At 48.8% G+C, this 25,889-nt stretch overlaps 8 protein-coding genes across 8 annotated transcripts; 4 read left to right on the top strand and 4 right to left on the bottom strand.

The window, feature by feature from the left end:
* Positions 1-716: 716 nt before the first annotated feature.
* Positions 717-1,613, top strand: N7500_009196 (OPA3 family protein; the record flags this gene model as incomplete). The annotated part of the gene is made up of 2 exons (XM_056680337.1): positions 717-776; positions 831-1,613. The coding sequence occupies 2 exons, from the start codon at positions 717-719 to the stop codon at positions 1,611-1,613; spliced, it is 843 nt and encodes a 280-aa protein (XP_056527719.1).
* A 323-nt stretch (positions 1,614-1,936) lies between these two features.
* Positions 1,937-2,947, top strand: N7500_009197 (uncharacterized protein; the record flags this gene model as incomplete). The annotated part of the gene is made up of 3 exons (XM_056680338.1): positions 1,937-2,207; positions 2,344-2,741; positions 2,807-2,947. The coding sequence occupies 3 exons, from the start codon at positions 1,937-1,939 to the stop codon at positions 2,945-2,947; spliced, it is 810 nt and encodes a 269-aa protein (XP_056527720.1).
* Positions 2,948-3,718: 771 nt separating this feature from the next.
* N7500_009198 (class I myosin myoA) lies at positions 3,719-7,761 on the top strand (the record flags this gene model as incomplete). The annotated part of the gene is made up of 6 exons (XM_056680339.1): positions 3,719-3,721; positions 3,777-3,845; positions 3,902-4,012; positions 4,087-4,132; positions 4,195-7,293; positions 7,343-7,761. 6 exons carry the CDS (start codon positions 3,719-3,721, stop codon positions 7,759-7,761), a joined length of 3,747 nt encoding a protein of 1,248 aa, XP_056527721.1.
* Positions 7,762-8,033: 272 nt separating this feature from the next.
* On the bottom strand, positions 8,034-9,072 carry N7500_009199 (uncharacterized protein; the record flags this gene model as incomplete). The annotated part of the gene is made up of 2 exons (XM_056680340.1): positions 8,034-8,168; positions 8,248-9,072. 2 exons carry the CDS (start codon positions 9,070-9,072, stop codon positions 8,034-8,036), a joined length of 960 nt encoding a protein of 319 aa, XP_056527722.1.
* A 725-nt stretch (positions 9,073-9,797) lies between these two features.
* Positions 9,798-12,102, bottom strand: N7500_009200 (WD40 repeat domain-containing protein; the record flags this gene model as incomplete). The annotated part of the gene is made up of 2 exons (XM_056680341.1): positions 9,798-11,239; positions 11,289-12,102. The coding sequence occupies 2 exons, from the start codon at positions 12,100-12,102 to the stop codon at positions 9,798-9,800; spliced, it is 2,256 nt and encodes a 751-aa protein (XP_056527723.1).
* Positions 12,103-13,230: 1,128 nt separating this feature from the next.
* On the bottom strand, positions 13,231-16,981 carry chsF (chitin synthase CHS3; the record flags this gene model as incomplete). Its single annotated transcript, XM_056680342.1, has 3 exons — positions 13,231-13,328; positions 13,392-14,197; positions 14,250-16,981. 3 exons carry the CDS (start codon positions 16,979-16,981, stop codon positions 13,231-13,233), a joined length of 3,636 nt encoding a protein of 1,211 aa, XP_056527724.1.
* A 2,338-nt stretch (positions 16,982-19,319) lies between these two features.
* On the top strand, positions 19,320-21,377 carry chs3 (putative chitin synthase activator (Chs3); the record flags this gene model as incomplete). Its single annotated transcript, XM_056680343.1, has 1 exon — positions 19,320-21,377. One exon carries the CDS (start codon positions 19,320-19,322, stop codon positions 21,375-21,377), a length of 2,058 nt encoding a protein of 685 aa, XP_056527725.1.
* A 1,609-nt stretch (positions 21,378-22,986) lies between these two features.
* Positions 22,987-24,648, bottom strand: N7500_009203 (uncharacterized protein; the record flags this gene model as incomplete). The annotated part of the gene is made up of 5 exons (XM_056680344.1): positions 22,987-23,168; positions 23,223-23,460; positions 23,748-23,940; positions 23,985-24,329; positions 24,377-24,648. 5 exons carry the CDS (start codon positions 24,646-24,648, stop codon positions 22,987-22,989), a joined length of 1,230 nt encoding a protein of 409 aa, XP_056527726.1.
* Between the last annotated feature and the right edge of the window lie 1,241 nt (positions 24,649-25,889).

Genomic DNA, 25,889 nt, shown 5'->3' on the forward strand with positions numbered 1-25,889 from the left:
AGCTAATTTTTGCTTATCTGGGTCCAAAGCTTTCGCGTAAAATTTATATTAAAGGCGACATCGCAGCCGAAGCTTGGGGGCGGGGGGATTGCAGGTTGAATCTCATGCAGGAGTTGATTGGCTCAATGCGATTGCAAAGTAATACTTAGAATCAAAGGACACGCAATACTTGCATTTATAACGGAGTGTGTACTCCGTACTCCGTGCTCCGTACAGATTATTTTCCCTCGGGGAGTCTCCGAACGTTGTTCCACGGTTTCACATTTTGGCCTTTTGACTTTGAAGACGGCTAGCCCTATGTTTGATTGACAACGGCCTTTCCCCTACTCCATCTATGGGTAAATGTATCAGCATATGGAATATCGAAGAGTGAAATGCTATGATGCTGAAATCCTGTTCAGCGTGTAGACCAAGAAACTATCTGTTCCCTGCTCAACAGTTCTGTCACCTCTAAATTTCAAAATGGAGGCACTGCTCTGAACAATTCTTGTAGGTAAAAAATCCAATCGTTCAAGTGCATCAAACTCCAATCTGTTGTAACCGGGTAGTTATTGCCAAGCAAATCTGGGAAATAAGCCTCTTATGGTCGCTCTGCGCTTTTCCTGGGCGGGGAGAAGACGGTGCTGAGTAATCACAACGCGGCGCTCGGGACCCACCGCGTCAGAGGTAGGAAAGTGACTCAAGATTCATGTGTTCACGTTTTCCATACCCCAGCCATGTCGTTAACATTGAAGCTCTCCTCCCTGGTAATCAGGACCTTGTCCAAGCCCATCGCTGTAAGCTTGCATCTCGAACTCAATCCTGCCAAATCCATATGCTGACCCACACAGTCTCAAATCAAAGGCCAGGCCCGTGAACATGAACGGTTTCGCAAGATCTGCGTCTCTATGGCCCAGGCTCTTCACCGATTTGATATGCGTCTCCGACTAGGCACCCTCCGTGATAGCGCCGCGGCGCAACGTCGAGCCGCCGCCGAAGCCGAAGCTCGGAAACACAAGCCTTCAATGCCCACCGTCCGAAATGCCGCCGACATGAAAGCCGCAGAAGAGGCAGAGGCCAAGGCCAAGGCTGCAGCAGAGGAAGCAGCCAAACCCCACCACTATCATATTCGCCCCCTTTCCGAATCTAAAGCTATTGAGTCCGGTGCGAACTTCATATCCGAATCCTTCCTCTTCCTCGTTGCTGGAAGCCTGATCCTCTTTGAGTCTTGGCGGTCACGGAATAAGGAAAGCACACGGCGGGAAGGCGTGGAGGGAAGGTTGGCAGAGCTGGAAAAATCCGAAGAGGCAGCGCGTGAAGCTCTGGTGGCACTCGAAAAGGAGCTGCTCCAGCTAAGAGCTAAGCACGGCGACTTGCCCAAGTTGTCAACGAAGAGGATTCTGGCTCCTGAGATATATGAACAAACACCAGAGCCGGATACGCCAATAGCCGAACAGGGGTGGCTCTCACGCATTTCCTCGTACATCTCTTTTGGTCAAAGTGCCGCGAACACGACCGAGTCTGCGCCTAATACCCAGCCCACAACAGAAAAGGCTGACTCGACACCTCCAACTCTGAACCAGTCTACCTCATCAGCTAGTCAGATGACATCATCTGCATCGAAAGCCTCGTGATTCTTGATTGATTAATATTCCACCAATGTCTAGCGATATCCTATCACATATGGTTAGCGCGCATTTCCATTTACATTCGGTCGAAATACCCCCATTGAAAGACCACTGGACATACAAGCAAGGAGTTTTGTTTTTGAGAAAGTAGAGGTTGCAAGGCGGAGTCACCTGTTGATATTCTCTCCGCTCCTTCCTCGAAATGTACATACACACACACACATGACGTCCATAGAGGCAACAACTCTTCTCTTTGATCATTTTCTCTTTCATTAGTCCTGTCGGTTTGACACGTCTCTTTGCAGTTTGGTTGTCTTGTTTCTGTCGTTATGGGTGCTCCATCTCCTGACAAGTTGCCTCCCTCTTCTGGCTCCTCTGCATGCCCGCTCAATTCCTCAGTTCCATTTATTCCCATATCTACCCTTGCTCCTCGAACTGCAGATAGTGCCAGCCCTCCAGCATCTCTCTTCATGTCTACTCTCACAATGTCTACACCTCTAACGCTTGGACTTCGGGGTGAATATAATTCAGAACTTCGGAAACGTGAGGAATGGGGCAGGCTATGTCCCAGCCTCACTGCTCTGGGGACAATGAAAGAAGGTAATTGAATTTCCTTCGTTTCTTTAACATCTAGAGCTGATCGTATCCTCTAGCTTCGCCGGCGCCGAGTACAGACTTCAGTTGTAAATCCCTCTCACTCCTTCACAAAAGGTCCAAGTTCTGACTCTCCTTCAAGCTCTGTGGGGTGCGCGAGATGCCGACTTTAGCTTTGAGCTTACCTACCAGGCCCGAACCCTATCGACGTTTGATGTCCTTCATCAAGTCCACTCGATCAAACTCAATGCGCTTCTGTTGACTCCCAAACGGTTCCACGTGACCATGAGACACCAGACTGCGATTGGAATTCAAAAGTTTACCGAGGCCAACAAGAATTCATTGGGGGTGATTGTGTATTTGATGGATGTGAGCTCGTCGGGTAACGAACAGATCGAGGCAGTGCAGTCTCTCGGGGCACTCCACCACTGCCTTTCATTGGGCTTTTCAGAACCACCCCCCGTTCTTGTTGTGTCGGATGCATCCTACCTCTTGGATTGCATAGGCACATATATGAAGAACGCTTCACGGGCAAACCCGGTGAGTTATAGTGGAACGACGAGGTAGTGTTTTGTGGTGAGTATCTGCTCATCTATCGCGATTAGGTTCCGGTGAACGCTCCTGGAGATAAGTCCTCGGTATCGAAAGTGCCTACGCATGTGTCTACTTCGTTTTTGTCTGCATCGTTCCCGCAGTCGAAGTTTAACCCTGCAAACCATTTTTCTGCATACCAGGCCAACAAGTGAAATCCCAGGCATATGCATTGTAAAAGGCTGTTCCTGTGCCGAGAGAGGATGTCTTTGATTCCGGGAATTCGCACCTGATGATAGCCAACACAGTATTCTGATCGGTGGACCGTTTCATCCGTCGAGCATTCATGTAAGCATGTATGATTACCACAGAATGCACACCTTTATATCTTTCCATCGGTTATCTTTCTCCCTACATTTGGGCTACATAGGCTCAAGAATGGACAGCAAAATTTGTGTCTTATGAACAGTTCCAATAGCATGATCATAAACGATATAGCTTCTCTTAATCTCCAGTGGACTGTGTCCAAAGTTGCGGTTAGGCAGGAGTATATTCGTCCTAATATGCCCAATGACGTCGGTGTACCTATTCTGGACCGCATGAGCCACACCCCTGACGCGCGTGGCTGACTGATGGGGTTCATGGAAAAAAGGAAGATGCCATGGAACAAAATCAAATTGAGCAATGAGAATGGCTATACCGAAAAGATGATTCTTAGTAACCGGATAAATTGACATCGGGATATTCCATTCGCCCCCTGAGGCAGCAACGGAACCGGAGGACCCTCTGTGGCGCAGCTGTTTGCTTCGGTTTGACTCGTTGTACGTAAGTCCGCCTGGGCACTTCCCTCTTACAATTACCTAGAACTCGTTCTAGACTGCCTATTCACTCTCAATTCCTGCTTAACTTGTCAATAGAATTACTACATTCAGTTGACAGGTCATATTTCACATTTCTCGCCTGGGCGCGAGATCAGTTAACACAAGATGGTAGGTGGCCTACTTGCCAGATAAGAACCAAACTGACACTATGACTGCCGAATAGGGTCAGTCACGACGCCCCGTTGGCGGCGAAAAGAAGAGCCGCTTCGGGCGCTCTAAAGCCGTCGCCGATGTTGGCGATGGCCGGCAAGCGGGGGAAAGCCGCAGGTCAGGAAGGCCGCTTTCGAGAGCAGCAAGAAGAAGGAGATTGGCGTATCAGATCTTACACTACTCAGCAAGATCTCCAATGAGGCCATCAACGATAACCTGAAGCTCCGGTTCGAGCATGACGAGATTTATGTAAGAGGTCGCTGTCGCACGCGGACTGCGGGGTTGTGCGCGAACACGAGTACAGGCTGACGAGATACTATTAGACTTATATTGGCCATGTGTTGGTCTCAGTGAATCCTTTCCGAGACTGTGAGTTGTTTCGCGAAGAGGATTTGGTTTGCTATTTGCTAACAGACGTGTGATCATCATAGTGGGTATCTACACAGATACCGTCCTCGATTCGTATCGCGGCAAGAACCGTCTCGAAGTCCCTCCTCATGTATTCGGAGTCGCTGAGTCTGCATACTACAATATGAAATCCTACAAGGACAACCAGTGTGTTATTATTTCTGGAGAATCCGGTGCCGGAAAGACCGAGGCCGCAAAGCGGATCATGCAATACATTGCCAGTGTCTCCGGTGGTGGCGATTCGTCAATCCAGCAGACTAAGGAAATGGTATTGGCGACGAATCCGTTGCTGGAGTCATTCGGTAATGCGAAGACACTTCGCAACAACAACTCGTCCCGATTCGGAAAGTACCTGGAATTGGAATTCAATGCCAACGGTGAGCCGGTAGGAGCCAACATTACGAACTATCTGCTGGAGAAGTCACGAGTTGTGGGACAGATTACGAATGAGCGAAATTTCCACATCTTCTACCAACTCACAAAGGGTGCCCCACAGAAGTACCGCGACAGTTTCGGTCTTCAGCAACCCCAGTCTTACCTGTACACGAGCCGTTCCAAATGTTACGACGTGCCTGGAATTGATGATGTCGCGGAGTTTAAGGATACACTGGATGCGATGAGGGTGATTGGAATGAGCGATTCCGAGCAGGACAATGTGTTCCGCATGCTGGCAGCTATTCTGTGGATTGGTAATGTTCAGTTCACCGAGGATGACTCTGGAAATGCTATGATCAGCGACCAGTCAGTTGTTGATTTCGTCGCCTACCTTCTGGAGGTTGATGCTGCTCAGGTGAACAAAGCTTTGACTATTCGTCTGATGGAGACTGCCCGAGGAGGGCGCAGGGGTTCCATATATGAGGTGCCACTGAACAGAGTTCAAGCTTCAGCTGTCCGGGACGCTTTGGCCAAGGCAATTTACTTCAATCTTTTCGATTGGATTGTGGAACGCGTCAACCAGTCATTGACTGCTCGGGGGTCCATCACCAATTCGATTGGTATCCTGGATATTTACGGATTTGAAATCTTTGAGAAGAACTCTTTCGAGCAACTGTGCATCAACTATGTCAACGAGAAGTTGCAACAGATTTTCATTCAGTTGACCCTCAAGGCGGAACAAGATGAGTATGCCCGCGAGCAGATCAAGTGGACTCCTATTGAGTATTTTGACAACAAGGTGGTCTGCTCGTTGATCGAGGACAAGCGCCCCCCTGGTGTTTTCGCCGCTTTGAACGATGCTTGCGCAACTGCTCACGCCGATTCCGGTGCGGCCGATCAGACTTTCGTTGGCAGGCTTAACTTCCTCTCTCAGAACCCCAACTTCGAGGGTCGCCAGGGTCAGTTCATCATCAAGCACTACGCTGGTGATGTCAGCTACGCCGTAGAGGGAATGACGGATAAGAACAAGGATCAGCTATTGAAGGACTTGTTGAACCTTGCTCAATCTAGCAGCAACGAGTTCGTCCACACACTGTTCCCCGAGCAGGTCAACCAGGATGACAAGCGTCGTCCACCTACCGCCGGTGATAAGATCAAGGCATCCGCAAATGACCTTGTGGCCACGCTCATGAAGGCGCAGCCATCTTACATTCGTACCATCAAGCCCAATGATAACAAGGCCCCCAGGGAGTACAACCACGGAAATGTTCTGCACCAGATCAAGTATCTGGGTCTTCAGGAGAACGTCCGCATCCGACGTGCTGGCTTTGCCTACCGTCAGACCTTCGACAAGTTCACCGAGCGATTTTACCTCTTGTCCCCGAAGACTTCGTATGCCGGTGACTACACATGGACCGGCGACGTGGAATCTGGTGCGAGACAAATCTTGAAGGATACCCGGATTCCTACCGAGGAGTACCAGATGGGTATCACAAAGGTTTTCGTCAAGACTCCTGAGACACTATTCGCACTAGAAGCCATGCGAGACAAATACTGGCACAACATGGCTATTCGCATTCAGCGTGCTTGGAGAAATTATCTCCGGTACCGCATTGAATGTGCGATCCGCATCCAGCGCTTCTGGCGTCGCATGACCGGTGGACTCGAATTTATCAAGGTCCGTGATCAGGGACACCAAATTCTCCAGGGCCGCAAGGAACGCCGGAGAATGAGTCTTCTCGGTTCTCGCCGCTTCCTGGGCGATTATCTTGGTGTTGGGAATACCGGTGGCCCCGGTGAAATGATCCGCAACGGTGCAGGCATCAGTGGTTCAGATGAGGTTGTTTTCTCTTGCCGTGCTGAGCTTTTGGTGTCCAAGTTTGGTCGTTCTAGTAAACCTGTTCCCCGGATCCTTGTCTTGACGAATCGGCATGTCTACATTGTTGCACAGAGTATTGTCAACAACCAGCTTGTTATCTCAGCGGAACGAACAGTTCCAGTCGGAGCCATTAAGAGTGTTAGCACTTCGAATCTCAAGGATGACTGGTTCTCGTTGATTATTGGGGCTCAGGAACCGGACCCGCTAATCAATTGTGTCTTCAAAACTGAGTTCTTTACTCATCTCTCCACTGTCCTGCGTGGATCTCTGACCCTAAAGGTCGGGGAAACAATCGAATACCATAAGAAGCCTGGAAAACTGGCGACAGTCAAGGCAGTCAAAGACCCAGCTGCTGGAAATGTTGACAGCTACAAAAGCAGCACAATCCACACCAGTGCTGGTGAGCCTCCCAACTCCGTCTCGAAGCCTACCCCGCGACCTAAGCCTGTTGCTGCTCGCCCGGTTACAAAGGGCAAGCTACTCCGCCCTGGTGGCCCCGGTGGCGGCCCTTCGAAATTGTCTCAGGCTGCTCGCAGACCTGTTCCTGCCGCCCAGCCTCTACCCCGATCTACCCCACAGCCTGCCGCGGTACCGCAACCTGCTGCCCAGCAGCGTGTTGTTCCTCAACCACGCATCGTGCCTCAACCTGTGGCTGCCGCCGCCGCAGCACACTCTCGCAATGAGTCTACTAGCTCCATGATGTCTTCTAGCTCCGCGAGGGCACCTCCACCGCCTCCCCCTGCGGCACCTCCCCCAGCCTCACGAAAGCCCTCCGCAAAGGTCAAGTATGACTACAGTAGCGACCGGGCCAACGAGCTTTCCATCGTCAAGGGTGAAATTGTTGAAATTGTATCCAAGGAAGGAAATGGTACGTACCCAAAGCATATGTTGTGTTGATAATGACTAACTTGTTCTAGGATGGTGGCTGTGTAAGAATACAACAACATCGGCGCAAGGATGGACCCCTGAATCCTACCTTGAAGAAATAATCGCTGCTCCCGCGCCAAAGCCCACTCCACCCCCACCTCCCATGGCACCCCGCGCAACTCCCAGCCCCATTCCCAACGGCGCTGGAGCTGCAGCAGCTGCAAAGACCAAGCCCGCCCCGCCAGCTCCCCCAGCCAAGCGTCCCAACATGGCTGGACGCAAACCCGCGCCTCCACCCGCTCCCCGGGATAGCGTCGCAAGCTTGCAGTCTGGCGATTCATCAGGCGCCAGCGGCCGCGGCACACCTAACAGCGCTTCGAACGCCAGTCTGGCAGGTGGTTTGGCCGAGGCACTGCGTGCCCGACAAAGCGCGATGCAGGGCAAACACGACGACGACGATGAGTGGTAGAGTTGAGAAGTAAATTGTTTATGGTCGGTCGCAGTGTTGGACATTTCTGCGCTTAGCGTTGACCCTTTTTGTTTTCGTTTGTGAGGGCTGTGGCATGTGCATATGCAGGTCAGCGAGTCATTGTTTTTTTTATCTCATTACATTCCACAGTAGAGCCGAGTTCAATATATACCGTTTCGCGTCAAAATATGGAAATTGTCATGTCATTCTGGATGCTATTCATATTTCAACATTCATATGCACATGCATAGGCTCTCGTACTCGCAAAGCATTTACAAGAACTTGCTCGCAAGACTCATAAGTCCACTAGCACCACCGCTACTACCACCACCACTAACCTGACTCTTCATATACATCTTCAGCGCAACCTCTGCCGCAGAGTTAATCGCAGACTGCTTATCACCAGACTAAACAACCATCAGCATTAGCACCTCATCGTCATCCTCCAAAAAAGAGTAAAGAGGAAGAAAAAGAAGTATAACATACCACATTACCCCCGGATCCATTCTTCTCATCCCACAACTTCCCAGCCTGAGCCATGGCAAGTCCAATCAGCTTATTCTTATCCATACCTCCCTCACTTCCACTGCCACTTCCACCACCGGTAAACATCTTCAGAGCCTGCATCGCAGCACCGGCACCAACAGTGCTAGAATCGTGCGTCTGGTTCGAGTTACTGCCAGAGCCGTACATAGCCTGGTGCGCATTGGCAGCTTGTTTCTCGTCGACGTCGTCATCGGACTTGCGGTTCTTGAGGAATTCCAAGGCGCTGCTGAAGAGGGATTTGTCTTCGTTGCTATCGTGCTCTTGGGCGTGGGTGGCGGCGCTGCTGAAGTCGTCGTTGTTGGAGTGGTGGTTGGAGGAGTTGTTGTAGCCCTGGTTGTTGTTGTTGTTGTTGTTGTTGTTGTTGTTGTTGTAGCCCTGGTTGTTGTTGTTGTTGTAGCCTTGGTTGTTGTTGTTGTTGTTGTTGTAGCCTTGGTTGTTGTTGTTGTATCCCTCATTGGAATTACCATAGCCAGAGTTCGAGTTGCCGTGACCAGAGTTCGAGCCATAGCCAGAATTGTTTCCGTAGCCAGAGTTATTGTGGCCCTCGTTGGAACCATACCCAGAGTTATTCTTTCCATAGCCATGGGACTCCTGACGACCGTAGTTATCCTGTTGATTCTGATTTCCGTACCCTTCATTGAAACGGCCCTCGTTAGAAGAGTTGCCGTAACCACCACCACCACCAGATCCCCCGTAGGAGTTGTTGTCGGTGTTGTAGTAGCTGTTGCTGGCGCCGCCGCCGTACTGGTTATTGTTGTAAGACATGGTTGGATTGGAAGTGAATAGAAATAGAAGTTACGAGGAAGATGAGATCGAAAACTCAGAAAGAAGTATATAGCGAGAAAGAAGAGAATGGAATGGAATTCAGCTGAGGGGTTGCGGGGCTGGTTCGATCGGAGCTGAGACCAATGACGAATGAGTGGGCTTGGTGCTCTAGTCTGATCGATTTTGCATGTTTTAGTTGTGTTTAGTGTGTTTTAGTGTAATTTAGATAGGAGTAGGAACATGCAACATATATGTTTACGGCTGAATAGATGTTACAGTACTTTAGAAATGGATATAACAAAGCAAGTATCTCAAGTTGGAATAAATACAACAATCCAACAATAAATTCACAGTAAACAGATGAACTGGCCTACCAGATGGGAGGTCCACTTAGGCATCCATGCTCAGGTGGATATGAGATCAGAGCCGGACTAAATATCTGCCGTGCACCGCAGTCATGTGACTCAGGTCGGGCACGTGCCCTGGATCTAAGAATACAGACCCAGGCCCGATGGAGGTTTGATCAGACAAGCTGAAGTAGGTTGAGCAGAGCGAAGGATAGAATCACTGAGACGAGCATATCATTAAACCACATCCAATACGCTAAAAAGAAAGAAACAAAGATAAACCTCCAACGCCATAACCCAGGGTATCAGGTGCAGATAAAAAGGCGCAAAGAATACCACCCCAGAAGGGGAAAAGGGGGGAAAAAAAGAAACATGAACTCAAAGAATCAACGCATCATGCTCTTCATCCGACAAATTCCTCAAAAACCGCAATCCCCGCTCCCTCTTACTCAAAACACACCGAGGATCCAACGCCAACTCATCCTCCGTGAGCCACTCAGACGGCAAATCCGTCAACCCAACTCTCTGCCCAGACTGTTTCTGCTCATACTGCATGAACCCACCGAAATGACGATCCGTATTAGCAACCCAGATCTCGGCGCCGTCAGGCGCGTAATCCGCACCGCCGATTTCACCAAAGAAATCATGCACCTGTCTTGATCGGAAGAGCTGTGCATCGATAATAGAGATCCGATCCGCGGGTTCCGTGCAGAGGAGGGTGCGCGGGCCACCGCCGACAGGCGAGAAACGCAGGGAGCGGTATCCCGCAACATCGGAGTCGATGGTTTCAAGCGGACGCCAGGTCCGCGCGTCCCAGATGATGACTGTTTTGTCTTGGTTTGAGGTTGCGATGTGGCGCATATCTGGGGACCAGGCGCAGGCAAAGCCGAAATCACGGTGGCCACGGAGGGGGTGGACTGGACGACCTGTGTCGGATTCTATGACCCATGCGTCTGGGGAGTCGCCGATTACGACGCGGAGACGGCTATCTGGGGATGTGGCGGTGCAGTTGATTGGTTGGGCGAGTTCTTGGTCGGAGATGAAGATGTTTGTTTCTGTGTCGAGGATGCGGAGGTGTCGGTCGTTGGAAGCGAAGACGCCCGTTGGGGAGGGACCTGTGCGATTGGGGATTATGTCGACGTGGTTGGTGATTCCGTCGTTGAAATCTGGGGTTACTAGGCCTTTTATGCCGGGGTTGGATCCGCTCGTGCTGCGTAGGGCGTATTCGCCGCAGAACCCGCCTGCGATTGTAAGGCCGTGTGCCGTTTTCATGGTGGAGATTTTGACTGGGCCAAGGAAGCCTGATTCTGGATCTGGTTGGCTCATGTCGATGAGACATTGTGCGTCGCCGGTTGTTGGGGTCCATGAATACACTTTTGAATGGGAGGCAAAGTGGACGGTATTAGACGCAGGAGCCGACATTAGATTGCGAAGTTGGAAGTGCTCAATAGACGCTTTGTGTGAAGTATGCATGGATCTCTCGCGGAAAAAGGTTTCACGTTGTGGAAGGTGCTTTGCATGACCGGGATGCAGGTAATGCAGGTTGCGATACGGGATGTACCAGGCGTCACGCACGGCTCGTGCATCGGATCGCGTCACCCGTAAAGTTTCTGTCCACGGAATCTGCTGCAAATCATAAAAGTCGCGTTTCCATTGAGACGGTCGAACAACCTCAAGTGGTGGTTGCCAGCTAATCATCTTTGCTAGTGGACGGAGCTGAGGTGGAATCCGACTTTCAGTATGGAAGCCATGGGGAATAGTGTTTATCGAGACCATCCAATGCTTGATGAATTCATCAATGGTGAGATTTCGCTCATATGCTAGAGGGCTATTAGCTCAAGTCTTATCTGAAGTGACATAGCGCCTTACTGGATGTGTGGATTATAGATGCCGGACGCGGTCCAGGGAAGTCCATTTGATCGTCGACGTAGTTGTGCAAAGGTTCTGTAATAGACAACCCAATATTCTGAGGGAGATCCACATCTATATCGTCATAACTCATACTATTATAGAATTCATCGAGGTCGCAGTCTGGCATATCGGCTTCACGGGTCGGGCGATCCTTGCGCTGATGGTAATACTCCTCTTCGTCCGGATAAAATTGGAGAAAATCTTCAAGCTCATCGTCGGAAGTTGACTCAGGCGACCGGTTGTCTTCCATAGTAACCGACTCGTAATCCATAACCATATCCTTGTGACCATCCTCGATGTCGTCTGGGACGACGGCGATATTTTGCCGTTGGGCGGTGCGGTGAATTAAGTCCTGGACAATCGTTTCCAAGTCGATGTCGCCACTCGGATTCGAACCAAAGCCAAACTCCGGTCCAGCCAAAGAGGTAACCCCCATTCCAGATTGTTGAAAATGTGCCGGATGGCCAGGCAGCAAAGTAGCGCCGGACTCCAAATGTCGATAAAAATGCGGAGGACTGCCAGCACTCGTAACGGCGTTGACGACCTCGGATACCAGGAAAGAATCCGGGTGCGCATCATTCTCCGCACGCGGGTAATGGGACACAGCAGCAAGAGCTGCAACGCCCACGTCATGTAATCGGCGGTCGATCTCGGCCGTCATATTCGTTTGGCCCGAAGCAAATGGATCGGTGGGAAACATGTCCGTATCAAGGGTCGAATTCAAGGTCGCATCTGCGCTACCAGACACGCCAGTACGATGAGGGGGATTCATGGCATGCGGTAGAGGACAATCGATATCACATGACACATGGCGGGATCTAAGGCGGGGAAGTCGGGTGATTCACAGTTACCGGAATGGATCCTCCATGGACTCGAGGAATTCTACCTCAAACTCCCAGGCACCGGATGCTCACGTCCAGAACAGGTCCAAATTGAGCAGGGATGGTCGCACCGGAGGAAATCAACCCAGTAACAGTAATCAGCTAAGCTGGACCGAGTGTACAGTAACACGTTCCAGGATCAAAGTCACACAACCTGACTCGCAGTCGATTCCACACTACGTGGCGTTGATTGATAAAAGATCAAAAAGACAGAAATACCGAGTTCATCCACAAAGCCGAAGAGCCCCTGGAGAGATTAAAAACACGGGAATGGAGCTTAGTCAAGGACCTGTAAGTTGATCAAAAGGGAAATAGAGGGGAGGTGCGGACGCGCGGTAGCCTTTTCCGCAGAAAGGGATGCAGATGGCGAACGTGAGAGACACTCTCCATGGACTACTCCCGAGGTCCGTATTTTGAATTAATGAGGGCAAAGGAAACCACGGCCAAGACATAGTAGAATTGCAGGGATTTGTACGCCCTTCAGCCCCATTCAATAAGAAAGATCAAGATATAGATTATGCAAATGAAATCGACGCCTTTATCATCTCCTCGCATATGTCCAGAATGCAGATGCACCGCAGATCCAACGCGGTCAAGCCAGGTGACTTGCGCTTTGATCTTGTTGGGCACACCTTAGGCTGAACATGGGGCCATATAGACTTGTGAAAAGTCAGAAAGTTGATAGCTCATATTGCTTTACTGGGGTCATGCCATTTCGATTACGCGATGTCGATTAGTATGACGATTTATTTGTGAACCCGAGCCCTAAAGGACAACGCGCACGGTCAAAATCGCTCCTTGGAATAAAAGAATAAAAAAAAGAATAGCAACCAAAGCGAAATATGAGCATAGAAATAATCAACTCGTCAGTCGTGCAACGCTCGCTCTGAACTATATTATAAGAATATGTGAACGCCGGTATGTAAATGGTACAATAAATCACCTCGAAACCAGATGAATCCGGAAGAAACAGAAGAGCGAAGAACAAAAATCAAAAGGAATAAGGGCTATCGCTCTCGTTAATAATGTGAATATGTGTCATACGGCGATGGATAAGGATCCGTCGACGCATGAGGCTGGGACTGGGACTGTGCCCAAGCACTGCGAAGGCGACGTTCTGACAAGAATCTTAGAATCGACTACATCAAATCATTTCAAGAGAATGAACGGCAAGACATACCTTTTTCGAAATCACGCCACCTCTTCATTGTGATCTTCGTACTGTCAAACTCGCCCTCGGCATCACCGTGTCCCTTGTCCTTCTCACCATCGGTCTTCCGGGTATCACCCCAACTGAAGTCATCGAACTTCCAGAATGCATACATGGGCAGAACAAAATTCCAGATTGGAAGCGAGATGAGATAAATCAGCATCCAGAGCACATAGACGAGTTTGTGTGCGGTGACGACAATTAAAACACCAGGCAGACCCAAGACCAGGGCGAGGAGAACCAGCGGAATGACCTGGACTGGTTTCTTGACGATGGAAACAACGACGACGTAGATGGTGAATGAGATGGCGGCAGGGAGGACGAGGGTACCGATGAGTTCGATGAAGATGACGAACTGCATGCTGAAACAGAAGGTTCCGCACAGATCGCGGACGAGGACCAGTTCGAAGAGGTTGTGGACGGTACTGTTGATCCAGCGACGGCGTTGAGAGAGTAAAACCAGGAATGCATCCGGCACGACTGTCTTGCACACAGCTTGGGGGACAAAGATCTGCTTGCGTTTCGGGAAGGTCTTGAGCATCAGGGTGGTGAGGTAACGATCTTCACCGAGAAGAAGCAGATTCTTCTTGTGAAGGGTGTCGACGACGTTTTCAGAGTAGTGTTCCACGATATCTGGGTTTGCGAGAATGGGTACCCAGTAGTTCTGGCCGCCCTTGGGTGCTTTAATTCGGTACATGCTGAAACATCCAGGAAGACAAGTTACACCACCGAAGATGGATTCGAATGATTTGGCTAGGTGGTGAGAGACGAAGTACCTGTTGGAATTAGTGACTACGCTGGTGACAACAGCAAGAGTGGAGAACTTACTCGAAGACTTGGATCATCGTTACCCAGCTGTCGGTCTTGTTGGCGATCTTGGTCTCTCCACAGAGACCCATGATTTCGGGATCCTTCACCATGGCCGAGACCATATGGGTGAGACTGTCTGGGAACACCTTTGTGTCGGCGTCGACCATGAGAACGATTTCGTAGAAGTCCGGGGGAATGCCTGTGACACTCCACATGCCATTGAACATCTCGAACTCAAGTTCTGTCATGCGCTCGTCGAACATAACCTTCTGGAGGAAAGACATGAGAATAATCTGACTGTCTCGCTTGCCTCGGTTACCAGGCTTTGACTGGGTCGACTCCTGGGCAGTTCCGCACTTGACGACCACCATCATGGGAACACGCTGCTGCTTGTCTGTTGGGATGATCGAGGTATTGCCGTAGTCGTAGAATCCAGTGTAGACCTTTGCCATGTTGTGTCGCTTAGAGCCAGTAGCCACAGCCACGTAGGAGTATGGCTGAACCTCGTCCTTGGGAATAACAGGGTCCCTGAGCATGCCCAATACAATTTCTGGTGTGGAGAATTGCTCTCCCTTGCCCTTGATAATACCATCACAGATGACCAGGATAGTCTTGTGGCTGTTGGGGTAGTCGGTCATGGCAACGGAATCCAAAGTCGACCTAATACCCTCCTCACCTTCAGAGTAGCAAGTGACTAGACAAAGACTGTGAGCCAGAGGGTAGCCGAACGGCTGCCAGTCAGGGGGAGGCTGAGGAACGACAGCTTCGTGGATGAAACCAGCGGGACCCAAGCCATCGTGATCGGTAGAGAGCGTAAAGTGACTGGGGTCTTGCTGACCGTGAGGAACCAAGCTAGTCCGACTGGCAGTAGGGTTCTGACGAGAATTTTCAGCGCTCAAAGAGCCGCCACTACCGTTATGGCTTGACTTGTACATAGTGGCAGGATTGGAGCTGGGCATGAGATGAGTCGTCGAATTTTGGCTAGCCATCGTGACATAAACCGGCCTTTGCTTGCTCCCAGTGCTGCTCACATTGTACGGGCTCGAGAAACGGGAAGTGGTCGGGAGGAAACTCGCGCGTTTGTTCATACGATCGGGAACAATGGGTTCAGTGATTCGAGGAGCGGGTCGATAGATATCGTTGGACCAGTCTTCAATCTGTTGATTGCGAGTCTTGGAGTCTGAAGACATACTGGTTGTTTGCGCCGCAAACGTGGGTGCCAGGAACCACTGAAAGAACACGGCGAATCCAAACTTGACTCCCACGATGGCGAGAATGAAAATCAAGGACACGTAGAGTACGACTTGTGACGCGATACAGCCAACGGTATCGGTGTCGATGCTGCCGACTTTAATAATCTGCGCCAAGCACTTGCCAATCTTCTTATCCTCCCCGGATTGCAGGTAGTAGGTGAGATCAACACCCCGGACATCGGGATTCTTGCGGAGCTGATCGAATTGTTCGGGATAGGAGACCTGGCTACGGTCGAACCAGGCGAGAAGGTCAAGGTCAAGTACAGTTCCTGAGTATATCGCCAGGTTTCGGCTCTTGTTCTTCGTATCCTCCCATGTGTAGAACACATCACCATCACTTCTCAGGGAGTAGAAAGGCTCACGAGCTCTCTTGCTGGTATGGCAAGCCCAGCCAGTGTAATGGTCAACCGTCAAATTCGGCGAGGACGAACCATCTTGGTTGAAAGGCGTACAGGGGAAGTACCATCCGAGATCTCCGGCCGAGTTTGTTGGAATATCACTACCAGGCTTGGCCTTAATCAGCCCCTTGCACGCACCGTTCACTTGCTGGAAGAAGAAACTGCCATCCTGTCCACCATATCTGTGTGGCAGGTCGTAGATAACATTCGAACCACCGGGGATACCAGCAACAGCGGGATGCTTGGAACCGCTCAAGTCATATGCTCGTCCGTGGAAGATCATGTAGTTAGCACTGACTTCGTCGGCTTTCAATCGAATCGGGGGCGAGCCACAGACGGTGGCCGTGAAACCGAAAGTCAAGAAACCAACAAAAGCGCCGATCATCAGAATGATACTGATAAGACCGATCTTTTCTCGCCAAGCACTGCGCTGTTCTTTCTCTGGCATACCGAAGCATTTCAGCACAAAGTCTGGAATAAAGAATGTGATCACTGCACAATATGTGGGCCACAACTCGGGCGGGCCAGTCTGCTCGATCGCCTGTTGACGTCTCCGTTCCTCCGTAGCTCCCTTCGATGACCTTCGTGAGCCTCTCTTCTTCTTTTTCGAACGATGTCTGCTAGGAACCCGCTCCATGGGTTTGTTGACATTACCCCGCGCGCCGTATAGACCATCCTTGCTCTTCATATCCATGCTGCGCGAGCTGTTCGTCTCCACCTCGCCATCTCTATTGTCCAATAACGGATCGTTTCCTGTCGTCGAAGGGAACGTGGACATCTGGTTTGATCGCTGTCGGTAGTGATGATTGGGTTGTTCACGGTCATCTCGCCTGCGCTCTGGTTTGACCATGCTCTTCTTGCGTCTCACATCGCCGCTGCGCTCCATGCGCTCTTCGTCTGTATCCATGCCTCTTCGGTTACTGGAGTGTCGACGACGGTGTCGGTGGGAGGGAGAAGTGGGGTCGTCGCTGTAAGTGCCCGAGTCGATATCACGTCGACGGCGGCGAGAGGGTTCGCGAAATGCGCGTGCTTCTTCGCGTCGAGGTGAGGGTTTGCCTGGCCTCTGCGGCAAAGACATATCGTTTCTACGAACGTCCATGTCAGATCAGACTCCAAGCTTGCTTGGGTGTCATTTTGTAGGCGCACTCACTTTAATTATTGCTCATCAACAGCAGGTCCGACTGTTCAAAATATGGATCTGCCAATTGCCGCCTGAAACATGTCAAATGCGTGCACCCGGTCCTCGATAATTGCGACCTATGGGACTTTGCGGTTTAAACTCTCCGATCTAGTAACCAGCAAAGTGGGTTTCAAGGGAGCTCTCGAGAGCGATACGGTCGGTCTGTGCAAGGTGGAGAGTAAACAAAGTCCCCACCTAGAAAATCGAAGATCTTGTGAAATAGGGCAGTGAAGAGGTCAAAAGGAAAAGAGAAGTTCTGAGACAAAGGTCCTGTACACGGGACTCTAGGAGAGGTTAGGCTTGTTTTACCCTGTCAACTAATAAAAATAAATAATCTATTTTCTTTTGTCGCTAGGGGCAATGTCAACCACCAAGTTCATAACCCAATTAAATCCACGGTTGAAACCAAATATCCAAGGTTCATTTAATAAAATGAGACAGAAGATGGCGAGATTGGTTTTTGATAGAGGAAAAAGCAGCCGAGACGATTTTTCCCTTATGATCACGGGGTTCGATTTCTATTTTGGGCCAACTAAGACGGTTTATGCTTAGTTCTACGGGCTGAGTGGTCTTAGCCGAATAATAGCCACGCCGAATACTCAATTGCCACTTGAGAACTCCAATTCAAGCATAACTAGTAACAAAATCATTCATAGGAGGCATAGTAACACCAGAGAAACAAAACAAGAGAAAATAGAACTATTAAGCTTCCTTATAGTCGATCCCCCAACCCCTGTAAAATCCGGACAAATCCGGTAAACAGCTATGTGATATGTCTCGAAAGTGCACCCTAATTACACCTTATACGAACAATATTGTGATTCGAGTCGGTGTACTCCGTACGGAGTACGATGTAGCGAGCTCCAATCAAGGAAAACAGGACATAAGAGTCGGAGGCACTGCACGCCATAGAACACTTGACAAAACACTAAACCACTTGTACCACCGGTCTAGATTCTAGCCAGCACAGAATGCATTATGTGATGTGAATAGTACCTAAACGAAGTCAAAAATCAGCATTGTCTAGACATATAAACTCTAGGATATCCCTGTATGTAGGTACCCCAAGTGCCAATGTCAATGCCAATTCAACCAATATGATCGACAACCGGCGGCTGATCATGACGGCAATCCCCAGAATCCATACAGCCTTTGGTCCCCATAGTGCATATGCATCATGCCGTTTCAAATTTGAAGACCAGATTTTGTTCTATACTCCCTGCTCCCTACCCCGTACTTGACGTTCTTGAATCATGAACCGAACGTGTCACTTCTGGGCAATTCCCCTTTTTCAAAAATCACCCAATTGAGAATCCAACTCCTCGGATTTTCTAGGTCTACGATGGGGTCCGGTATCCTTGTCGCGCCACGTTCTTCGGCTCTCACTGGAATGCTGACAATATCTCTCCGCATCAGCTGATGTAGTACAGCCTCAACTCCGAGTACTCAGTGCCCAGTATCTGATACGCGAGGGATGTCTAGTAGTATTGCCTAGGTGGGTAATGGACTCACCACGCAGCTAATGTTGAATGCCGTCATACAAGAGAGCACTTTGCTTTTGTCTGGCATTGACGGTGTGGTTGACTGCTGCAAGGAGTGTACCATGACAGATGGATATGACCCGTGCAAGGAATTCAAACTCAATTGTCCACAAGGAAATATGGCTAATAGAATTATTAATAGAAATAATATATACATTTATGTAGTTACGCTCAAACCTCTCTCAGGTAGGAATCAAGAGTTAATAAGAATCCTGTACGGAGTAAATAAGGAGATACTTCCACTTCCAATCTGCCACGCACAGCCGGAGTAATCGGAGATAAATGCCACTAAAACCACTAAAACCACTAATCAAAGACCCAAGACCCAAGACCCAAGACCCAAGACCAAAGACTAACTGTGAATTGCCGCTTAGAGTTGTGCACAGAGAAAGAGGGGATCAAAGGTAGGTCAGCGTGTCTTATGCGTTAGACTTATGTCTCGGACCCTGTTCGTCGACCCGATAGGCATCAATTAGGAATTTGGTTATACGAGAATGTGCAGACATATGAAACATATAAAATGAAAAAGAAACGTATTTGAAAAAGACTAGTTTCTCTTGACTCTTCATTAGCCTCAAAATATCCCCAATAGTCTCGTGTCCACTCTTTTTTTTACCCTAGCTTTCTCCCATGGGTTCTCCCATGGATTCCCTCATAAACTCCTAACTCGCAATTTTTAATGGACCTTCAACTCCTTTGACCTTTCTCTCTCCACCATGGCCAGTGCCTCGGGACAGGCCCTGCCTTCTCCCCCACCAGCTTACCTCCGATCATCGCCTCCATTCACCCCATCGCAATCACCACGGACCATCCCGCAACCCCAGAATTTGAACGTCACCCGCAAACCAGTTCCTCAGTCCGAAACCTCTCCCATCCTACAAAACTCCCCGCGCTCACCAGTCAAAATCGCACATACCGCAGAAATTCCAGATGCCTCGAGCGTGCGCATCGAAAGCGAATACAGTGGACCCACCACACCACAATTGGAACTCACCGGGTTCGCAGACATGTCCCTTGAAAGCCCCGTACAGCCACCTCAGCAGAGCTGGAATCCTGCCCACCCCCCGCGGCGGGACTCAATACAAGCCCCGCACTACACACACACGCATCCGTACGGTCACACTCCAGCAAGCAGCGGCTCATGGTCGGTGGTAGAGCCGAAGGGTGAAGGACACGGAAACCCGAAAAAGAGCGCCTCCTCGTTAGAGCGGGACGGTCAGAGCTATAATGGCTCTTCACGTGGAAGCATAGATAGTGTGGCGCTGGCATCCGACAACTACGAACCTCTGACCTATCACCACCAGCAACAGCCAGCTGGGGTAAATGCGAGGAAACCTGCACCGAATGCTGGAGATCACCCATCTACCTCAACGGATAAGCTGGCCGCTAGGCGACCAAGGCTTTCACGGCCTCTTTCAACATACTCTGTAACCTCAGAAGGTGGCCACCGACGGAACCTCTCCGCGTCTCCTTATCTACATGCGCGATCCTCGTCTGGAACCCCCGACAACAGGTCTTCATCATTCCTCGACTTGCTAAACACATCATACCCACAGCCGGGCCCAACGGCAGCACGGTTTGACAATTCGCGTCTCCAAGCCTCAGTCGGAAACAACGCCTCTCTTCTTAGCCACAAAGACACATTCGAAATGTACCTAGCGAACGTAAAGAAAACAGACGAGCCGACAGTGCTGTATGAATTTGCCGTCTTCATGGTAAACTCGATGCGCGAGATGCCAGCCGTGGACCTCGACGACTCCAGCCCAATAACGCGTGCCCGTTTACTCCGCGAATCAAAATCCATCCTTCAACGCCTTGCGGACCGCAGCTACCCATTTGCACAGTACTACCTCGGCGATGGGTACGCATCAGGTCTGTTCAATAAAGGCGTCGAGGACCACGATCGCTCCTTCCCGCTTTTCATCGCAGCCAGTAAACACGGTCACGTGGAAGCCTGCTATCGCACAGCGCTGTGCTATGAGTTTGGCTGGGGATGCCGTGCCGACGGCACCCGCGCAGTGCAATTCTACCGCCAAGCAGCGTCGAAAAATCACCCGGGCGCCATGATGCGTATGGCCAACGCCTGTATTGCTGGCGATCTTGGGCTGGGTAAGCGATACCGCGAGGGAGTGAAGTGGATGAAGCGCGCGACCGAGTCTGCAGACACGCAGTATAACGCCGGCCCATACGAGCTGGGTCTAATGCACGAAAAGGGATTCGGAGACGATGTCTTCCCCGATGAGACTTATGCGGCGCAGCTTTTCACCAAATCCGCGGAGCTGGGCCATGTGGAAGCCTGCTATCGACTCGGTGATGCGTATGAGCATGGGAAATTGAACTGTCCACGCGACCCGGCACTCAGTATCCATTTTTACACCAATGCCGCGCAGAATGGGCATCCGGTGGCGATGATGGCGCTTTGTGCGTGGTATCTTGTTGGTGCGGAGCCTGTGCTCGAGAAGGATGAGAATGAGGCTTATGAGTGGGCATTCCGGGCTGCGCATCTCGGCCTCGCGAAGGCCCAGTATGCTGTCGGCTACTTCACTGAAATGGGTATTGGCTGCCGTCGTGATCCTCTCGAGTCGAACGTTTGGTATGTCAAGGCAGCGGACCAGGGCGATGAACGGGCCAAGCATCGAATCGCTACAATCCGAGCTGCGGCAGAGGGTTCACTTCCAACCGCGGGTGGACGTACTGGAGCGACGCGCCATGGAGGCCGGCTTAAGAAAGCTGAGCGCAAGGAGCAGAGTCCAAGTCATGGACAGGGTAGGTGAACTGAACCGGATCTATATCTAACAACATCTTGCTAATCATATCTGATTGACCAGAAACCGAAAACGATAAGCCTACTAAGCAGAAACGATTCGTCATTTTCTAATCCCACCGAGCGAAACACATTTATGACCTGATCTGTTCAAATGATCTACATCGCACACTTCCAAGCATCTTCACGCTAAGCCCGTTACCTTGCGACCCTCAGCATGCATTGGAATATAAATCCAAGCTGAACCCACCTCACGAGAACAGTTTACGAACGAAAAATACATAATCCCATTCACAACCTCTGCATACAACCTCGCGCTTTGCTCCCCGCGCAGCAAAGTGTGAGCACGAAATCTGTCATTTACAAGCGATCTAAGTCCAAATCTAAATCTTCAATTTACATGCCCATTATTGAAACCTTGCGCATTTCTCGAGTGTCTGATATCTCGACCCTGTTTATATCTCTCTCCTTTCGTACCTATTTGACATCTAGAATATGGGGACCTGTGGAATTGAGGCCGAAAATGACCGCTTTTGAGGCCAGAAACGGCTCCCTTTCCACCTGTAACTTTGGTCGTCCAGCCTCCCCTTGACCGCCCACTGCCCCGTAACACCGCTATACTACACTCGCCCAGCACTTTTAAGTCATCCTCCTATCCTAGGTAATGTTGGCGCTCGACTTGTATAATTGTCCTCCTTGTGTCCACTGGTGACCGAATCGTCGCCAAAAATGGCTCCTAACTAGCTGAATTTAAGTCACTCCCCTTTTCGCCCGGTCTATCTTAGCGCCTATAAGATACTTCGCCTTCCCTCCACTCCTATATCCTTATAACTCATATTCTCTTATTATCGTTATACACGCCTTAAAATAACCTCCACTTTATTGTTTCCTGAAATATTAGCTTCGAACTATAGTCTTCATTTAGCACTCCTCCATAGTATACACGCCTATATATCTGATTAAATCGAGAAGTATCAATACTAGACTGACACTATTCTTTACGAAGAAACCTAAGCTGTACTAAAATATCTTTATAGTCTTAGATAGCTCCCTCTAAACTTTAAGCTAAAGAGACTTAGGCCCTGACAAGTCCCGCAGCCGATATATGATGGACCTTTTTTTGAATAGTTGAAACATGCTATGCAGTCTGTTCATGGTTATGGCCGTAGGTACTAAATAGTACTCATTCAAGTTTTCTTCGCGAACGACCTTTGACCTCATGGAATGGCAACTACCAAGAAGAGGCCCGATAAATTCAATGTTCCTTTCTATCGATTGCCTTAGTTGATTTCTTCGCAGTCCAGGCCTTCCGCCAGCCCCGGAAACTCCTTAAGTAGATCATTGTCAGATGTGACATGGAATGTCAAAACCCAACCGGAATCTGTCGCTATCGCAAACCCATCCTGAGTAGATGCTTATCACCAGTCCGTCTCTTTCCAAATCGACTGCTGGCATGCGGAAACATCTGCTGATCAAATAATTTTCCCTCAATTTGCCATAACATTGCATATCAGTCTTTGAACGTTTTATTTTATCTGGTTGAGAAGATGGTTTATACATTTTTCTTTCTTGCGGTTCTCAAACGAGCGCTCCGGCCTTTCATAGAGGCCATGGCAGGCTCATTTCTTGAGTTTGAGGAATGGATGCTCTATCAATTGACGAGCGGTCTTCCTCTCCTCGGGAAGCCAGGTAAGCATTCCACGGACAAATGATAGGAAGGAATTTCGCTCATCCTCTTCTAGAGATGGGAGTGAAGCTTCTAGAGTTCGGGCGGGAATCAAGTCATTGTGAAGGAATTTCCCTGAGTAAGTTAGCGAGAAGGGAGATATCTCCACTCACGTCATTGACCACAAACCTTCTCCGTTGAAGAAAGGACCACCAAAGTATTCTCGTGCGTTCTTGCAGGGAATACCGGCCTCATTACTGATAGGATGAGGCCAATCGTGCTGTGCCATAGCGTTCTCCTTGGCAAGTAATGTTTCTGGGGGGGGCCCAAGAAGCGCAATCATTTCAGCTAGATATGACTTCGTATCGTATCCTTGTATATCATGGACTTGACCAAATAATTCTGTGCGCTCGACAATATTCCACATCTAGTTCAAGCATACTCAGCTTTGTGCATTACCCATGCAGAGAAAGACACGCTCTGATTTGGTTTCTTGGTGCGGATAGAAGGACGAGGACATCGGATAAGTATTTACCATTACACCAAAATTCCAAATATCTGCCTTGTAACCCCATCCACAGCCGAAGATTACCTCTGGTGCACGGTAGTGGTCCGGCTGTATGGGATATATGCCAATTTGCTCCCCCCCTTTCCTTTTCTTGAAGAATTATCGCTAAGACGTGTCGATAGTCCAAAATCAGCTATTATGGGTACCACATTCTTCAGCTCTCTCCCGTCAAGAGCCCCAAAATCATTGTGGCAGCGGTAAACGGTACGACCAGTCATTGGGTCGACTTTGTATTGCATAGGTAGGTCGTTGATCTGTCGTTTGACAAATGCGGAAAGAATATTCTCATTCTCGAAACTCATCAGAATATTATCTAGCTTCAAATCTGAGGTGAGTTCACTAAATTAGTTATTGATATTACAGGGATATAGAGAACGTGGTACTTGCCAGTATGAACGACTCCGCAATCCGAGTGAAGATAGTCAAGGCCAACCAGGAGGAAAAAAATGTAAGCCTTCGCGATCGGGAGAGGAAGTCTCCCGTCAACGAAACGCCTTTTTAGAATCCAGAGAGGCTCTCGCATCGGTTCATAGACTAAACACAAGTGGTCTCCTTCCGGACTAGCCACCTCGAAACTTTCGAGACATGTGCGTAAAATCACGCGGCCGCGGTGAGATGGATTCTTCTGAGCAATGTGTTCCTCAATGATTCTCTTATGGTATGCCTCCTGATCATGAAAGGAATTCACGATTTTCAGGGATACCATTCTTTCGGACTGCCACTGAAGTCTTGATCGATTAGCCGATCCATAAGATGAAAAGCTGGAGCGGCATACCTTGTAATATCTCGAGCTAGCCAAACCGTCGATCGAGTTCCCCAGCCGATCTTCACCAGTAACTGATAATGACAAGCAAGAACATCTCCAGGTTTGGCCGAGTAAAAGTGCCTGGCATTGTATCCACGACAAATCTCCTCATCCACAAGTTCATCCTGGGGAATGGAGAGTGCGGAGTTGGAAGGCAGATGCCAGATCGGCTTTCTCACAAAGGACAAAATCGCGCGCTTCGCTAACTGATTTATCCTCCCTAGAGGTGGCACGAGAGGCATTTGCACCTCATCAAGATGCGCTGTAAGCAGAATGTGCAGACAATAAGGGGCTGGTTTCTGCGAAGAAGACTTGAGTCTTAGTATTAAAAGAACTGAGGGCTTCAATAGGGTAACTAAAGCGACCTAAATATTTTCAGCGCCGGCGTGGGCATGAGGTTATAACGAAACCAAGATGTGCTCGGAGATCATGGCGAGGACACCTGTTACATGGAAGGGAGTATTTGTGTTAACGTAATTCACTAGTGAGCTAGCCACACCCCTAAGTTGGCCACCCTACCTAAAAAAGTGTTAGTTAATTAGACCTCTCTTCTTTAACCACCCATTTTACTACCAATTCGTACTTGATCCTCTCAAAAATATATAGAGTAAGAGGGTAGGATCTTATTAGCTATTTAGGCTATTTAGAAGTAAGAAATTACTTTAATTCGCGAAGTAGTATACCTATTTAATATACTTAGACTGCGGCACGATCCGCAATATCCGCGGATATCCGCAATCTATATCCGCAAAGTGCAAATTTAGATATTTTTTGATATCCAATATCCGTAGCCTTAAGGATTTAGATATAGACCTTATATACATTAGATATCTATAGATATCTAATAGATATCAAACAATATAAATATACCTAGACTCGTAACCTTAAGAGGTATATATTATTATTATATATTCCTATATATTTTTTGTGTAATACTTAGTACTTAGGTTATTAAATATCACTAGGTAAGTATAATTTCTAACCTTAGTTAGAAATTATAGATAGAAGGTTAAGCACTACTCTACTTATAGTAGTATATAATTAGAATCTCTAATTATAGTCGTAAATCTAGTCTTTTGACTATAGTTAGAAATATAGTCTATACTTTTTTAGGGGTTTTTATAAATTTAAATCTTCTAGGCCCTATTTACTATTTAAAGATCTATAAGAAGCTATCTAGTAACCTTAGCTATTTTTAAATAAATCTACCCTAAATAGCCTAGTATACTCCTATCTACTAGTATCTCTAGAAGCTTATTATCCTCTTTAATAGTGTTATATAGTTATTTTTAAGGTTATTTTCCTTTTACCTATCTATATCACTTAGTACTATTATTATCTAAGTTATTATTACTACTCTTAGTGTACTAAATAGTCTTAAGTCTAGTCTCTTAATCCTCCTCCTTATTATTATTAATAGGCTCTAAGACCTTAAGCTATAGTAATAATCTCTAGGTTTAATCTAGTAAAGTAGCTTTACCTT

This window comes from Penicillium coprophilum, assembly GCF_028826855.1.
Source record: "Penicillium coprophilum strain IBT 35676 chromosome Unknown utg000006l_segment0_segment0, whole genome shotgun sequence".
NCBI classification, from domain to species: domain Eukaryota; kingdom Fungi; phylum Ascomycota; class Eurotiomycetes; order Eurotiales; family Aspergillaceae; genus Penicillium; species Penicillium coprophilum.